The 14,506-nt window shown below is 49.2% G+C and overlaps 1 protein-coding gene across 3 annotated transcripts; it reads right to left on the bottom strand.

Annotated features, from left to right (window-relative positions):
- Nucleotides 1–829: 829 nt before the first annotated feature.
- On the bottom strand, nucleotides 830–13,074 carry BRD2 (bromodomain containing 2). 3 transcript variants are annotated; one of them, XM_012804791.2, is made up of 13 exons: nucleotides 12,714–13,074; nucleotides 8,836–10,172; nucleotides 6,985–7,288; nucleotides 6,242–6,379; nucleotides 5,584–5,722; nucleotides 5,289–5,503; nucleotides 4,821–5,195; nucleotides 4,193–4,321; nucleotides 3,756–4,001; nucleotides 3,389–3,651; nucleotides 2,074–2,378; nucleotides 1,654–1,776; nucleotides 830–1,558 (listed from the first exon to the last, which is right to left on the bottom strand). In XM_012804791.2, exons 2-13 carry the CDS (start codon nucleotides 8,859–8,861, stop codon nucleotides 1,422–1,424), a joined length of 2,400 nt encoding a protein of 799 aa, XP_012660245.1. In that variant the 5' UTR covers nucleotides 8,862–10,172; nucleotides 12,714–13,074; the 3' UTR covers nucleotides 830–1,421. The 3 variants fall into 3 exon arrangements, with proteins under 3 accessions (XP_012660245.1, XP_012660246.1, XP_012660247.1); XM_012804792.2 differs by lacking the exon at nucleotides 12,714–13,074 and adding an exon at nucleotides 10,593–10,810; XM_012804793.2 differs by lacking the exons at nucleotides 8,836–10,172; nucleotides 12,714–13,074 and adding an exon at nucleotides 6,631–6,722 and having other exon boundaries at nucleotides 832–1,558; nucleotides 6,985–8,763.
- Nucleotides 13,075–14,506: the final 1,432 nt, after the last annotated feature.

The following is a 14,506-nucleotide window of genomic DNA, read 5'->3' as shown; positions in this document are numbered from 1 at the left end:
ATTATGAACTGCCATGTCCTGAGTTTTTGACAAATGTTGTTCAGGCCCCAGCCAGTTTAATCAGAATTGCTGAACATCAGAGGGTTAAGAATCATTGCTACAGCTCAAAGTGCTTTTAAAGATCCAATTTCTGCCAGAGTCACCCCAACACTTCATGTTTTGCAACACTACCATGGCAAAATAAGCCATTTGCTTTATACATTTCCTGAGTTCCAAATCTCCAGGCTTCCTAACAGCACATTATACTAAGTCAATCCACTTCTTCAGTATTAAAACCCTAAATTCTAAAACCCACACACCCCAACTCCCTGAACTAGAACCCTTCTCCCCCTCTTAGCAAGATAAGGGGTTAAGTGGAAATGAATTTTGTGACTTAAAGTTCTGTAAGAACTGTTGGACAGGGGAGGGAGTTGGGGCACTCTCACTGAATGGGCACAGGGTGGTGGTGGGGGATTGGCACACCTTCTGTGTGTGGGACATAACCAGACTAACTCTTCCTAACAAAATCAACTATTTTAACCTGGCTGCTTGTACCCTTGCATTAACCTGAAATAAGTTACTTTAAAAAGAGCCAGAGGATTTGCTTTTTCTTTACCCAAACCACAGCAAAATTGCTGACCTAAAGATTACTTTGAAGGACTCATTTTACAAATGTCAAGTGCTTTATTAACAAAGAGCCTATGGTTTAAAAATTAACACACAACCTAGCTATCTAAGATGGCTATTCTTTTTTTCTCACCTCAAAAGTACTTTGCCTCTAAGTTCAAGACAATGCTAGTCAGGTTCCTTCTGAACCACCACAGAAACAAGTGTTAAGGTAACCCACAACTTGAATAATACTTTCTTTATTTACAAGTTAGAATCAACAAAGACAGTCCAAGGGGACCAAATGGGGAGATGACTGAAACCCCTGGGCCCCAAATGGAGCGGAAGGAAAAAGGAAAAACAAGAGTAGAAAAAAAAAGTCAACGTAAAAAAAGAGCTCCCCCTTTCTTCCCTCCTTCTGGAGGCTGAGGGGACCTTGGTCCCAACTCTCCCTCCAGCCTTACCTACCTTAAAATAAATTAGAACAAACAATTTCAAAACAGGGCCCTTAGAAGAGAACAGGGCAGCTGTGGCCTTAGCTAACTATCAGGGACTTTGCACACTCCCACCCTGTAGCTCTACCAACCCCATTCATTCTGAATGGGGACTCTGTGCCCAAGGTCACTCCCAATGGGGCTGGGAATTCAATCTTATTTTGTCCGTATCCCTCCTTCAGAATTGTGTCCTTGCTTCCCTCCCCCACTGCAGAGCCAGCTCTCCAACAGAGGGGGGAGGTGAGGTGAGATGAAGTATCACAGCAAAGGGTAAAGGGGTAGGGCAGGGTGGTCTTGGGGTCCGGTCCTGCGGAGCCTTCCTGCCCCATCTGGCCTGGCCCCTTAGCCTGAGTCTGAGTCACTGGTGTCCGAAGAGGAGGAAGATGAAGATGAAGAACTGGAATCTGAGCTGGAGCTGGAAGCGCTGAGGCGTGATACTGCTACCTGCTGTGCAGAGGATGACTCTGTTTTCTCACTCGCTGCAGAACACAGTTGAAAATTAAGTCCAAAGATGTTATCTTTATTCATCAAGAGATAGCCAACTTGCTGCAGCTACGAGTATATTTATACTCACCTTTCTTGGGGGGTTTTTTGGTGGAATTGAGCTGTCCACTGACATCTTGTAACCGCTTTTCTAATTCTCGTTTCTTCTCCAAAGCCAGTTCCTCCTTTGTTTTCCCCACAGGTTTTTTAACAGCTAGAATAAGAAACGTATCAGGATTCATTAAGATTGCCACAAAGTGGGGCAGCGCCTGTGTCTCAACGGAGTAGGGTGCCGGCCCTATATGCTGGAGGTGCCAGGTTCAAACCCAGCCTCGGCCATAAAACAAAAAAACACTGCCACAAAGTATTCCATAAGGCAAGTGGTACCATCCCTTCACTGTGGGAACTGACCATTCCAAGTGCAAATGTACCCATTGACACTTTCCTAAACTGTCTTCAGAACAATATGAGAATTACTAGATTAAACTAGTAAACCTCATTTCATACTTACTGTAGGGCTTCCGGGGTTTCTTTCGTAGGCAGGAAAGGACATAGCGTTCAAGCTCTCTAAGTGTGGATGGCTTGAGTGTTTCAAAATCAATCTCGATTTCTTCTGGGTTTGAATCCCGTAATGAGGGCTCCCTGGCTTGGATTATATGCACAACTCGACCCAACTTCTCCCCAGGTAATTTGTTGATGTCCAGGCTCAATTGCCGCTTCTCATCATAACTCATGGGCCTGCTCTCTTCCTCTTCCTCTGAATCATAACCCGTAGGCAGGGCAGGTGGGGCTGTCTTTGAGGCCTTTTTGGGCAGCCTAGGAACAAAAGAAGTTGCCAAATGAAGAACCTTCTCCCAGTATGTTCCCACTATTCAACCCAGTAATCGCAATTCCTTGCCTAAAGTGGAGCTGTAGTTTTTCCATTAAAGCAAATGGCCAAACAGCAGTGTGCTACTAAGAGAAGCATTTACACTTAGTTTGGGCTTTGAAAACGTAACATAAATATTGTGGGTTTGGTTCCAGATGACTAATAAAATCAGTCACAGGTATTTTTGGTTTTCAAGTGCATACGAAAGTTACATCTACACTATGCTACAGTCTATTAAGTTGGAAGTAGCATTACACCTTAAAAGAAAAAACAAGGTATATGCCTTAATGAAAAAATAGACCAAAACATGAAATAAGCACATGCTACTTAAATGATGGCATTCACAGAGTGGCCCCTATGGCTCAAAGGAGTAGGGCACCAGCTCCGTGTGCTGGAGGTGGCAGGTTCAAACTCAGCCCCAACCAAAAAACAAACAAAAAAGATGGCATGCAAAGATGCTCCACCCAATGCTGCCAAAAACCTTCAATTTGCAAAAAGAACTGCCCACAGTATCTGCACAATGCAATAAAGTGGCTAATAAATAATGAGTGGCTAACAAAACAAAGCTTTGCCTGGTTATGTCTACTGGTGTTGGTGTACCTTTTTGCTCCCTAAAGCACTTAGTAATTCAGTAACTACCAAACCTTGGAAATCCAGTATAGGTTCAGTGACTTAGAGAAAAAACAGGCAAACTATGGGACCCAAGGAACAGGTCTGATCTGCCATTTGCCTTTGTATATAAAACTTTTATTGAACACATCCATGTTCACTTGCTTACTATGGCTTCTTTTATACTATGTTGTCAGAATAGCTGTTGAGTGACCCTCTGGCCCTCAAAGCCTATTATTAGAAAAAGTTTACTGATTAATGCTCAGAGAAACTTTACAAGATCATTATACCCCTTGGAGAGACAGAAACAGCCAAGTTCGTCTCTGCTTTCTACCCTGTTAGAACTCACTTTGTGCTACTTCCTCCAGAAGGTCCAAAGCCAGGAGGGCCTATAGCAGCACTGCCACCTCCACTGCCACTTGCTTTCTTAGATTTCTTGGGCTGTGGGGGGCGGGGTGCTCGAGACCCCTTGTCATCTTCATCAGCTCCAGCTCGGCCTCGATGCTTCTCTGTCTTACGTTTCTTCTTTTTCTCTTTTTTCTCTCTCTTCCGCTTGGGCTTGGATATTGGGCCCTGGGACAACGCAGCCAGTTGTTCATGTACTGCTCGAAGCTAGAGAGAAATAAAAGCAGACATCAAGTAGCAGAAGAGGAAAAATTAAGATAAAGATATGGCATAAACCTCTTACCTGTAAAAACTGAAATGTAACAAAATACCTGTTCCTGCAGTTCTGCCAAGCGATGAGCTCTTTCTTCCTCTGAGTCTGAGCTTTCACTCTCTTCTTCCTCATCCTCCTCATCTTCCTCCTCCTCTTCCTCAGAAGAACTCTCACTACTACTTTCTTCACTGGAGGACTCTGAAGATGACTTGGCCAGGCCAGGGGGCAAGGCAGTAGAGACTGGTAAAGGCCCTGGTTCTAATGGTTCATCTGGCATCTTGGCATAACGGAACTCAAATACATCCTAGAAAGACAGACAGAGACTCAAAACTATGCTAGTATATCGTGTCCTGATCATATACAGCCACCCAGTGGCGTAGCTCCAATTTTCAATCGTACAGAATGGGGAGAATGTTGAGGCCATGTGGTAGTACAGATGACAGTTTGACCCTCCTCATACCCATTTATTTTTCAAGCTCCAACATTTACACTCACCTGCAGCTTTCGTGCCATGGCCACAACATCATGGTCTGGAGGATTGTACTTATAGCAGTTGGAGAACATAAGCCGCACATCAGCAGCAAACTCCTGTGCATCCCGGTAATCACGGTTCTCCATCTTCCGCTGCAGAAGGAGGCAGCATCAGAAGCTGCACAGGCAGGGAGACTCACCTTTCCCTGATAACCCCAGACACCACAAGGGCCCTCTTGAGAGCACAGTGGGGATGACCTTAAGGATCTGTGCCCTGGGGTTCAAGTTTGAAGTCAAAGTAATTTGGGTAGGTTGAAGAAATATTTATGTCTAGAAAAAGAAATCATTTCTAAGTGATAGGGGAGGAGAGGTGGCTTATGACTATCCTTCTACCCTTCCTTAACATTCCCACATTAAATGTAAGTAGATGAATAGCGTTCGGGAAAAAAATCCTATCCTACTGTTTCAGGCTCCAGAAGTACACATGACCCCCACCCCATCATTTTATAAAAGTAAAATACCAAAAATCAAAAGACTGTTGTGTGCCCATAAGGAAACATAACTTAATGTCTTGATAATCCATCCCTAGGCCTGAGCCTGATGACCAATCACTCACTGCTTAAGCATCCCATCTGCCCCATGCAGTGGGTACCTTGACAGTGCTGAGGTCCATGGGGTGCTTAATGATGTCATGGTAGTCATGCAGGCCAAGAGCAGAAGCATCCACTGGTTTATAGAAAGGCCAGGCATAGGCAGCATGTTTCTTGGAGAGTAACTCCTTCAAAATGCCATTGCAATGTTTTAACTGTTCTGACAGTTTTCCTTTCTTAGAGCTCTGGTGTTGTTGTTGAGAGTCAGGCAAGTCTTTGCGTGGGGGCTTGATGGGGCGACCACTCTCTCTACGTACAGGGGGAAGTCGGGCTGCTTTAGGCTCAAGACTCCCAGGAGGACTAGCTGGAGAACCAGGAGCCAGGATGGCAGTAGGTGTAGGGGTGGTAGTATCTGCTTTCCGCTTTACGCCTTTTTTCTGTAGGGAGAAACAAGACAGAAGATTATTGCCTCAGGCCCACTTTTTCAAGACCTTCCCCTCCCTACTGCTCCCCCAAATTCAGATTCATACCTTGGCAAGGGGCTGGGCTGAAGGAGCTGCTGTAACAGCAAGGAGTGGGGGTCCAGCAGAGTGTAGGGACTTGAGAAGGGGAGAGGAAATGACTGATGGATGGGGAATGTTGAGAACAGTTGTAGGTATCTCAGGTGGTGGAGTATACAGGGCTGTGTGTGACACAGAAGAGATAGCAGGCACCTGATGGGCACTGGTAATACTGCCCTGAAGTGCTAGAAAAAGGAATAAACAAGTTTAGTACGATTCTCTTTCCCACCTTTAGATCAATTTATAAAACACCTACTCTTCCTACCTGCCAATTTGGCCCCCTTCTTGTGGCTGTTCTTAGGGATGGCCACCACCAGCTCTTGTTCCTCTTGTGGCATTGAAGCCACTTTCTGTAGGAAGATCTTTTCCAATGTTTGTGCCATGAGGACAATGTCGTCAGTGGGCTATAGGAACACAAACACCAACTTTTAAAAGTTCAAATGCCAAAAAGAGACAGACATACCATCCTTCTCAGGAATCCTTTCCCAGGTCATTACCATATCCTTTTAGATATCTTTTGTCATCAAGTGCTGAAAATTACCTATACCAGGCCACTTATCACCACTTTCCCAATTGTCTCTTAAAATACAACAAAAAAGATAGATATACTTTCCCTTCAAATTCAGAAGGGAAGAGCTGATAAGAAAAACATCTGTTCTCAGGTCTCTGGAGTTTGAGAAACAAGGCCACCAACTCAAGTATGTATAGTGTTCTACTTAAATAATCTTTAACTCTGGAGCTCTGAAACCACATCACTATGTTTAATAGAACCATTTGGAGCTCAAAGTTTTTTTGATCCCCCCTCTACCAACTACCCAAATAACACCTTCAAATAGCAAAAAACTTATGCTTTATGTAGGCAAAATTATCTAGGGGATGGTATCTTTTCTTATCTACTAAATGAACATAGAAATCAAACTCACCTTGTTATAAATGTAACAGTTGGTGAACATGGTATTAAAATCTTGCATACACTCCGATGCAGCCCAATAATAACTGTTTTCAAGTCTCCTCTTAATAGTACCCATGTCCATAGGCTGTTTTATAATTTTGTGATAATCCTAAATAAAACACATGCTAGATCAGAGTCAGAGAAAAATGCTGGTTTTTCTAGGCAAATTATGAACCCCAATACACACACACACACCCCCTACTCATCTAGAGTATAGCTCCCTAAACTGCGGCCCCAGTTAAGCTACAGGACAAAAAAATAGAATGGGATTCTTAACACCCACAGGGAGGCCCCTACGGCCTTTCTCTAAACCACCCCTCCTCCCACCCACTCTGAAAACTTCCCATCCTGTGACATTACCTCTGGGACTGGCTATCCATGGGCTGCATGAGGGAAAGGAAGAAGCTAAGAATTTTGGCCACCGAGGTCCTCTCCCAACCCGGGGTGGGAATCTGTAAAATGGAGCCAGGGCACAAAAGTTAAGGAAGGACATATGGAGGTCACAATGAGAGATGCCAAGATAGCAATAGCAAGCGATTGGATCAATCACAAAGGACCAAGAATCCAGAAATATGGTGGCTACCTGCCCTATAGAGGAAAAAAAGGACCTCCCTAGGGGCCGCAGCACCTATACTAAGCATCCCACCCCCCATTCACACACATTCTTTGCTCATTCCCATACTTCCCCACTCCAGTGTCTCCCCCTCCACTCACCGGCAGACCCAGTTTGACTGCATCCACAGGCTGCCGAAATGGCCACGCAAACTGATGTTTCCACAGAGCCTTCATTACCACCTTATGTAGGTATTGCAGCTGATTGGTAACTCGTCCTGGCTTTTTGGGGTTGGACACTTCTGGGGGTGGTGGGTTGGCAGGGGTCAGTTGCAAAGCAGGCACTGAAGCCATTGTGGGGCTCTCAAATCCCTCATACAATAGGGAGGGCTTCCGAATCCTTTTCCCTGGTGCTGCCGCCTCTGGGCCTAGCCCCAGTAACCCTGCATTCCCTTCCCCAGGGAGCCTGTAAAGATGAGAAACAGAATTATATGTGGTAAGCTCATGGAAATCAGGAAAAAGTGCATTTGCACCATGTGCCTGATGAATCCAGGCTTTGTTTCTAGTGTGGTCAAGTTTGTGCAAATTGTTCTTAACCAAAACCAACAGCTCCCCAAATCTTTTGGAGCTTTTTTTTGCCCCCTCCTTTTCACTTCACCTGTACTTTCATGTATCTATCTAGGTCCTTCTTCTGAAGAATGAGATATTTTTAATTTTAAAAAAAAAAGGTCCAAGAAAATTTCTGAAATGACACCATCTGAGAATGACAGCCCTTTGGGGATGGGGCTTAAGGAAAATGGGTGGAGCTGAAAAACCCAAACCCCAAGGTTCCTCACTCTGGTTTGATGGTTGCCATGGTAGCTGAGCCTGAAAAAAGCTGATGAAAAGAGGAAGGAAAGTAATTAAGGAGAAAAATTTCATGAAATGCTGTGAGACACCTAAGAATCTATCTGGATAGACATCAATATCAGTCATAACCTCTGGGTTGCTAACTCCACAGCAGAAAACGAACTAGTTTTCTAAGCAAATCCAACGGAATAATCGTACCAAGTGGAAAAAAAAAAAAATCAGACGTTTGTCAAGCCTCACTGCCTGGAATAAATTCAGCTACCAGCCCCCCCAAATAAACCAAATGAAACCCTCCTTCCTCCCAGAGAATTCAAAAGACAGCCACTCAAACAGTGCTCTGTAAGTTCCCTCAAAGAGTTATAACCTCATCCACAGCAATTCCACTAACAGTTCCCATTGTAGCACCAACTCTGGAAACTGAAGGCCAACACTAATTCAAGTTCACAGTCCTCCTCTAGTACTCCAGAAGAAAAGTATTTGCCACCATCTAAGTTTAAGAAATTAAGGGGAAATCTCATTGTTTACATAGCAGACCGTAACTGGGAGAGCTCCACCCTCCCGCCATGAATGAAACTCAATGTTAGGAAAAACAATCCTCCCCCCTCCGCAAACACAAACCACCGGCCTCAGTCACAGCAAAACAAGATAGGAATTAAACAACTTACACTAGACATCAGGAACCTACAAGCTGGGATAGAGATCCCTCTCTATTCTGGAAATCCTCGTTGCTAGTCCCCAAAGCTCTATCACCATGGCAACCTTATGTGGCACCGGAGGTGGCCACGATCCCCCTTTCCCTAAAAGCTATGAGAAACCGTCGTTAGACATCAGAACCTAACGCGAGACCTGCTGCCCACTAAAAATTGTCCATCCCCACATTCCATAGCCAAACTAAGTTCTGCCTCACCAAGACTGGGACACCGCGGAAAAAGTAATGTATAAACTGACAACCTGTATTCCGCCCATACGCAGCAACCGGGCCGTAACCACCGTTCCAAAACTGTCGCTAAACACCCTTCGCGAGCCCGACCGAGTCAACAGCTGCGCAGCAAAACAGCAACGCGCCGGAGTCGTTCTGTACTCCCCTCACTCCACCCGGAACCCCCCACCCCGTGCCACTACCGCCCAACGTCCCCTTCCCATACGCGGCTCGCGGGCACATACTTGTGGGGAGCCACGTTTTGCAGCATCTTGATTGCAGGGAACTGGCACTGCCCTCAGACGCAGAAAGTCCGGGTGGCCTCGGTTCCCCTCACTGCCCGGTCCAGCATAACCCGGGAAGTGGGGGGTAGGGGGCTCGTTACTTTTGGCCCTCCAGGCAACCACCCGCCTGGCTGGCAGGAAAGCAGCCTCTTCAAGGCTTCTCCGAAAGCTCCGAGCAGCTTGGCGCGCTCCGCAGGCGGCAGACAGCAAGAAAATGGCGGCGGCCTCAACCGAGGCGGGTGAGCGAGAGGGGTACTAATTCTTCAAACCCAAACACTGTCCCCGATCCCAGACACCGTCGTCAATACAGCCCGCTGTTGATCTGCAGGGGTTCCCTCTTCTTGCCGGGACCGTCCGGGGCGGACGAAGTCCCGTTTCGATCTCGGATGGAGGCGGATGAACACGCAAAGTGGTTTAGGGAGCCGCCGCCTCCATCTTTGAAATCCTCTTGAGGGCGGAGAAGAGGGGGTGGACAGACTCCGAGGATTGGGCGGGGCCCAAAAAAGGGGAGCTTCAGGGGCTTCTATGGGGTCTGCACTGTCCGCCGGGACCGGTCAGAGGCCGAGACGAAGGCCATTTCCAAACGGATGGACGTGGATTGTAATGGCGGCCACCGACGATTCGAAACCTCTGTATCGGTAAGCAGAATCCTCCAGCTCGTTCTAGAGGCTGCTCCACTCCAGCGCGAAATGGCGCCGCCGAGCTCCGCGCCAGCCCTTTATATATAGGCGGGGGGGCGGAGCTTCGCTGCTCATGCGCGCCTCCTGGCTTGAGATTTCCCCCACCCCCTCAGCGCGCACTCGCTCGCTCACGCGCGTGAAGAAGCAGAGCCGAAGGGGGAGGAACGCCTCTCCGCGGGAGCTTTTTCTATTGGTCGGCCGAAGTGATGACGTCATAAATCCATTTCCAAGGTGTCAGTCACCAGGCAGGAGACTGCCGCATAGACCCATAGGGAAGTGGCAACCCGCCACATCTCTGAGCCAACTGGCTGAGCGATAGTTCGGCGACTCCAGGGAGAGGGGGGTTGGAAAGGGTGCAGAAGCCATAGCCCCAGCGCCTAAAGCACCCTCTCCTCGCCTTCCTTTCCAACAAAAGTCTTCCTGGGCTTCCAAGTACCGTGCAACCGGAGACTGCCAAGCTCGGGCAGGTCGTGCTATTCGTAACTCCTCCATTGGCCAGGCAGGCAGGGGGGAGGGAGGGGCTGCGTGGGCGAGGCTGTCTTCAGCCCGCCAGGGGTGTGGCTGCCGCAAGACTCCGGGCGGGTTGTTCTCGCCAGTAGGATCGCTGCAGTGAGGAATCTGAAACGAGGAAGAAGACGCCATCTTAGAAACTGCGGCCTGCAACTCTAGCGAACAACTAAGGGTTGCAAAACGTACCCACGAAGGGACCTAACGTTCCTATGCCCCATAGTCTAAAATATAGGCTTGGCAGAGCTTTAAAACCCTTCCCTCCCTCTCCCAGGCCAAACAACCGAAAGGTAAAGGCAAAACACTCATTTTTTAATACTTACCTGTAAAACCCTAAGGAGTTTTTATCAAGGACGCCGAAGCTAGAACACGTCCCCAAAACTTGCACACCCAAGCACCTCTTCCATCCCTCCCCACTCACGCCATCGGTTACTAACACAACTATCTGTCCACAAAACTTCCGGAGCCCTAAAAGTGAGAGCAGAATCTCCAAGAGCATCCATTTACCCTATAAAATGTAACCCATCTCACCTCTTAGCCAAACTTCATTCCGGCGTCTGGCTCAGAGCGGAAAAAACAAGTCCTGCCAGGGGTGCATCAAGTGAACACCCTCACCCTCGGGGCAAGCTCAGACCTTTCCCCACAATCTCCGTTGCCCTCCCCCAAGGGGGGGGCCAGAGTCCCTCCGCCTCCGGGGCGGAAGAATCTCCCATCCCCCCCACCAGGGTCCGGAGTCCTCCCCACGGAGCGGCTCGTCCATCGGTCAGCGCCAGGGAGGAGGGCGAGCGGAGGAGGCGGCGGCAGAGGTTCCGACTAGCCCTCCCCCTCCTTCTCTCCCCTCCTCCCCTCCCCCCGGGCCGTCCGCCTCCGAGGAGGGGCTGGAGCCATTTTACGAGCGCAGCTTCGCCCCCTCCCCCAACTCACTAAGTCTTCCTTATAATTTGGTTATCCGAATAGGCTGTATGAATAAACAACTAGGCCTCAAAGTCTCTAAAGCCATCTCGGGCTTCCCCCGTCTCCACCCCCTTAAAGGTGAGTGAAAGCATTTCCCCTACAGACTACTTGGGCTTTGGCGGGGCGTCAGCTACCCCCTTTTCTCCCAAGAGAGGAAACCTTGTATGCGTATTTAGTAAAGGAAATCAATGTAGATAAACGAACTTAAGAAAAGCCCCCCCCCCCAAGGAAGGGCTCGCAAGGGCCTAGATATCTGAGCTCCAATCACATCCCCCTCCCGCCTTCACAGCTCTTCAGCTTAAACCTTGGTTACTGTGTCTAAAATGGCCGCCAACCTCCCACTTTCCAGACCACCCGAGTAGAGCAAACCCCGTGGAGTGAAGTGAGCACTGGGAAAGCAGAGTTCCCCCCCCTCCCCCCAACCACAGATCAGGCCCTGGCCCCCGCAAGACACGCGGCCCCACCTGGGTGGCTGCAGCAGGGAGGGCAATGACACAGCAACTTTACAGAGGCCTTCTCCCCTCCCCCTTGTGGCCCAACCTTCTAATTCTGCTTTTTCTCCACCCGGGTTTTGCAGGTCAGGACATAAGACCCTCAGGGGGCCGAGCACGGAAAAAAAACTCATTAGCCTGAGAAAATACTGGGCCTTAGAAAGGAAAAGGGCAGCCAAACATTACTCTGGTTTATTCCCTACATTCCGGAAAAGCACTGCTCCTTGATCCTTCCCTGGCCTCCTTTCTTCCACATGAATCACAGGGAAAGCTACTGCTATTCAGTAATTTGGGAAATTAACCTTCCCTCTTTTCTGTTCCTTCCCCTGCAGTATACCTGGAGAAACTGTTCAGGCTGGGGGATGGGATGGAGACAATGAAACAGGCCACCCTGGTGAAACCTGAAACCTAGGAAACTGTGAATTCCAGGTCCCGAGCCTCCTGGAGTTTCAGGCCACTCTTTCTTCTCCACAATCTGCACCCACCTTGGGCCCAGTTTTTGTTCCTAAGCAGACCCCAAGCTTTCAGCCTGTAACAGTCCCCCACCCAAGCCTGAAGGAGACACGTGCTCGCACTAAGACCCTACAGGGGCAAAGGAGGTTTGTGCGGAAGGCCCTACAGGCCGTGTCCACGTGAATGCACACAAATTCGATAAGCGACTCGAAGCGTAACCTCCAGCAAGCCATGTGATGACTGTGAGCTTCCTACCGCTGACACAAAGGGAGCCCAGAAATCCACCTTCCAAAGTCTCTGGGGAGAAAGGGAATTGGCGCCTGGTCATCACCTCAGTTCACAAGCTGGGTTGCCAACTAAAGGCAATCACATTCGTGAGGAGGAACTGCAGCCACCACTCCCATTCCTCAGGTTACCCCTCCCTCGGCTGCCAAAAGGACCCCTTTCTCACCTGGCTCCTGGCTGCTGTACCCCCAGGGGACGAATGGAATTGGGGGGCATACACCGCCCCCTCACCCCTTTGCCCTTCAATTGATACGAAGGCGTGAAGTTGGCCATCCCCTCCCCCCCTCAGTCTAGCCCTCTCCCGCTTGCCCCCCTCCACGCTCCCATTGGCCATAAAGTGTTTGAAGGACAAATCCTCCCACCCTCAGAATTCTTTTCTGAACCCCAAGAACCCCCCTCCAGGACTCCCCACCATTGGTTAGGCACTTAGATGACTGACAACATCCCCACCCCCAGGGCCCCTTCTCACCTGAATCCTAGAACCTTCCACGGAGGCTCCAAGGTTGCCCACGGCTTGGTACGGGGGGGAAGATGTAATCCGGGGTGCCAAACCCCCCCGGAAAACGAAGCTGTGTTGGGGGAGGGGGCATAGCCCCCAGCCCCGCCCTTCCCGACTGGCTGGGGGTGGGGAGAGCATCCGTGCCGCGCGGCCACGTCAGCAGCATCCAGATTGGCTGACCTGGGTCACGTGCCCGCCCCCCCCCTTTTCCTCAGCCACGAGGGCCAGTTTTCCCGAGGTTCTGGGGGTCGCGCAAAGGGCCAAGGGGACCATATGGCCCAATCCTATCACCCGAAACCCCAGCGCTCTAATGTTGCTGTTTCTCCATATTCCGGCTTCCTATTTCGCCGTCGTGGACCCTGTCCCCCCCACTTGTCTCTCGGTACGGGTTCAGCATGGCTGCCGCAGCCCCAGAACGTGCACAGCGCAGGCGCAAGGGTGCGACCGGATGGGGGGAGGGGAAAGGTGTGCCTTTGCTGCGAGGGGAGTGGCAATGCGCAGGCGTCCGAGCCGGAACTGCTACCCGAGCGGCCTGGCTGGGCGCGCGCGCAGTGGGTGGGGCTGAGGCCGGTGCCGCGCTGACCTCCGGCCTCAGCGGCACTTCCTCTGTTATCCTCAAGCTTCTGGAGTGGCCTTGGGCAATCTGAATTGGTTCCTCCTTAACGTGCTTGGCACGTCTTGGCCAGAATCTAGCGGAAGCGCTGGGTTGTTAGCGAAGGAGAATGAGGCCTGGTCCTGGAGATGTGAGGGTTTGGACACTCTCCCCTTGGTGTAATGTGGTTGGACCACTGGACAAGCTGCTTATCGCCCTCGTGATCCCTACTACGCCAGGAGTAGAGCTGCAGACCGTAGATGTGGGCGTTTTATTCGGCTTCTTAGTCTTAGGCAACCTTATAGTCTTTCATGTCACCTGAACCTACCCTAGACTTATGTACTGCGTACAGACCTCTTAGTCCCAGGACTTCCCTGCCTTCTACAAAATTTGCCAGGTGATCTCTTTTCCTTTATTGATCTTGTGGGGGACCATTTATGTCAAAATTCTTATCCTCCTAAAGTTTTACCTTCTAGTCTCTCAATATGGAATAGATTTCCCAAGAATTGTTAACGAAATATTATGGTGATTAATTTGCTTATTTGCCACCTGAAGCAGTTTTTAAATTTGTTCTTAGCCAATAACTTATTTATTGATCTCCTACAGTGTCGTCCAGATTTTCACTCTGCAGTCCCTAATCTCTCCCCACCGACAGGTGTCACCTCTCAGAACAGAAAGGCTAACTTGCAGAATTTGTGGGATCCCATCAACCACCTGCAAAATGGGCGGTATGTCCCTTTTCCATGTCACTAGGGGTCCTCCCTTGAGCTTTAAATCTACTTAGTATTTAGCTGGTCAACTTTCTCTGCTACCCTGACGCTGCCCTCCATTAACTTTTCTCTTTTGATTTCCCAGCTGCAAAAAAAAAAAAAAGAAAAGAAAAGAAAAATCAAGCCTCTCAATATCATACGCTCTTATAGACTTTTACCTTTCAGCTCCCTCGCACAGTCAAAACCTAAAATTAAAATATGTATACTTGGCTCAGCGCCGGTAGCTCAGTGGCTAGGGCGCCAGCCACATACATCAGAGCTTGTGGGTTCCAACCCAGTCGGGCATGCAACAATGGCAACTACAACCAAAAAAATTAAAAAAGCCAGGCGTTGTGGCGGGTGCCTATAGTCCCAGCTACTAGGGAGGTTGAGGCAAGAGAATCGCTTAAGCCCAAGAGTTT

This window comes from Otolemur garnettii, unplaced genomic scaffold, assembly GCF_000181295.1.
Source record: "Otolemur garnettii isolate 467f Iridium unplaced genomic scaffold, OtoGar3 scaffold00031, whole genome shotgun sequence".
NCBI lineage: Eukaryota > Metazoa > Chordata > Mammalia > Primates > Galagidae > Otolemur > Otolemur garnettii.
This window is presented reverse-complemented; position numbering and strand designations above follow the sequence as displayed.